Source organism: Ascaphus truei, chromosome 2 (assembly GCF_040206685.1).
Source record: "Ascaphus truei isolate aAscTru1 chromosome 2, aAscTru1.hap1, whole genome shotgun sequence".
Taxonomy (NCBI): Eukaryota; Metazoa; Chordata; class Amphibia; order Anura; family Ascaphidae; genus Ascaphus; species Ascaphus truei.
This window is the reverse complement of record NC_134484.1, coordinates 934763-936799: the sequence shown is the minus strand read 5'-3', so window position 1 is coordinate 936799 and position 2037 is coordinate 934763. Positions and strand designations below refer to the sequence as shown.

Below are 2037 nucleotides of genomic sequence, written 5' to 3'. Positions count from 1 at the left end.
TCACACACACATACACTCTGCCGTGTCACACACACACACAGCCGTGTCACACACCCACACAGCCGTGTCACACACCCACACAGCCATGTCACACACCCACACAGCCGTGTTACACACCCACACAGCCGTGTCACACACCCACACTGCCGTGTCACACACCCACACAGCCGTGTCACACACCCACACTGCCGTGTCACATACACACACTGCCGTGTCACACACCCACACAGCCGTGTCACACACCCACACAGCCGTGTCACACACCCACACAGCCGTGTCACACACCCACACAGCCGTGTCACACACCCACACAGCCGTGTCACACACCCACACAGCCGTGTCACACACCCACACAGCCGTGTCACACACCCACACAGCCGTGTCACACACCCACACAGCCGTGTCACACACCCACACAGCCGTGTCACACACCCACACAGCCGTGTCACACACCCACACAGCCGTGTCCCACACCCACACACAGCCGTGTCCCACACCCACACACACAGCCGTGTCACACACCCACACAGCCGTGTCACACACCCACACACAGCCGTGTCCCACACCCACACACACAGCCGTGTCACACACCCACACAGCCGTGTCACACACCCACACAGCCGTGTCACACACCCACACAGCCGTGTCACACACCCACACAGCCGTGTCACACACCCACACAGCCGTGTCACACACCCACACAGCCGTGTCACACACCCACACAGCCGTGTCACACACCCACACAGCCGTGTCACACACCCACACAGCCGTGTCACACACCCACACAGCCGTGTCACACACACACACTGCCGTGTCACACACACACACTGCCGTGTCACACACCCACACAGCCGTGTCACACACCCACACAGCCGTGTCACACACCCACACAGCCGTGTCGCACACACACACACACACCTGTGACCCCGAGTTCTGCGGAATGCTTCTCCATAGCCTGATGGTTTCTCAGCACGATGGATCTCCACAATTTACACAACGCTGTGCGTTCCCTGCAGGACACAATACATAGCACAGTGTGTACACACTAACACAGCAGAACACCGCGCTGTGTGTTCCCTGCAGGACACAATACATAGCACAGTGTGTACAAACTAACAGCAGAACACCGCGCTGTGCGTTCCCTGCGGGACACAATACATAGCACAGTGTGTACACACTAACACAGCAGAACACCGCGCTGTGCGTTCCCTGCGGGACACAATACATAGCACAGTGTGTACACACTAACACAGCAGAACACCGCGCTGTGCGTTCCCTGCGGGACACAATACACAGTGCAGTGACACACACATAGCGTAACACATTGCTCTGCGGTCCCTGTATAACAAAATACACAGCACAGTGACACACACACAGTGACACACACACACACACACACAGTGACACACACACACACAGTGACACACACACACACACACACAGTGACACACACACACACACACACAGTGACACACACAACACACGGCCACACACACACAACACAGGGCCACACACACACAACACAGGGCCACACACACACACAACACAGGGCCACACACACACACAACACAGGGCCACACACACACACAACACAGGGCCACACACACACACAACACAGGGCCACACACACACACAACACAGGGCCACACACACACACAACACAGGGCCACACACACACACAACACAGGGCCACACACACACACAACACAGGGCCACACACACACACAACACAGGGCCACACACACACAACACAGGGCCACACACACACACAACACAGGGCCACACACACACAACACAGGGCCACACACACACAACACAGGGCCACACACACACAACACAGGGCCACACACACACAGGGCCACACACACACAGGGCCACACACACACAGGGCCACACACACACAGGGCCACACACACACAGGGCCACACACACACAGGGCCACACACACACACAGGGCCACACACACACACAGGGCCACACACACACACACAGGGCCACACACACACACAGGGCCACACACACACACAGGGCCACACA

The 2037-nt window shown here is 57.5% G+C and overlaps 1 protein-coding gene across 1 annotated transcript in view; it reads right to left on the bottom strand.

Moving 5' to 3' along the window:
- Positions 1–1112: 1112 nt before the first annotated feature.
- Positions 1113–2037, bottom strand: part of ADCK5 (aarF domain containing kinase 5) — a 48325-nt gene continuing 47400 nt past the window's right edge. The window contains exons 10-11 of the mRNA XM_075589209.1: positions 1246–1276; positions 1113–1142 (exon numbers count right to left, since the gene is read on the bottom strand). Coding sequence (XP_075445324.1) covers positions 1113–1142; positions 1246–1276 — 61 coding nt within the window. The remainder of the gene's footprint in view (positions 1143–1245; positions 1277–2037) is intronic.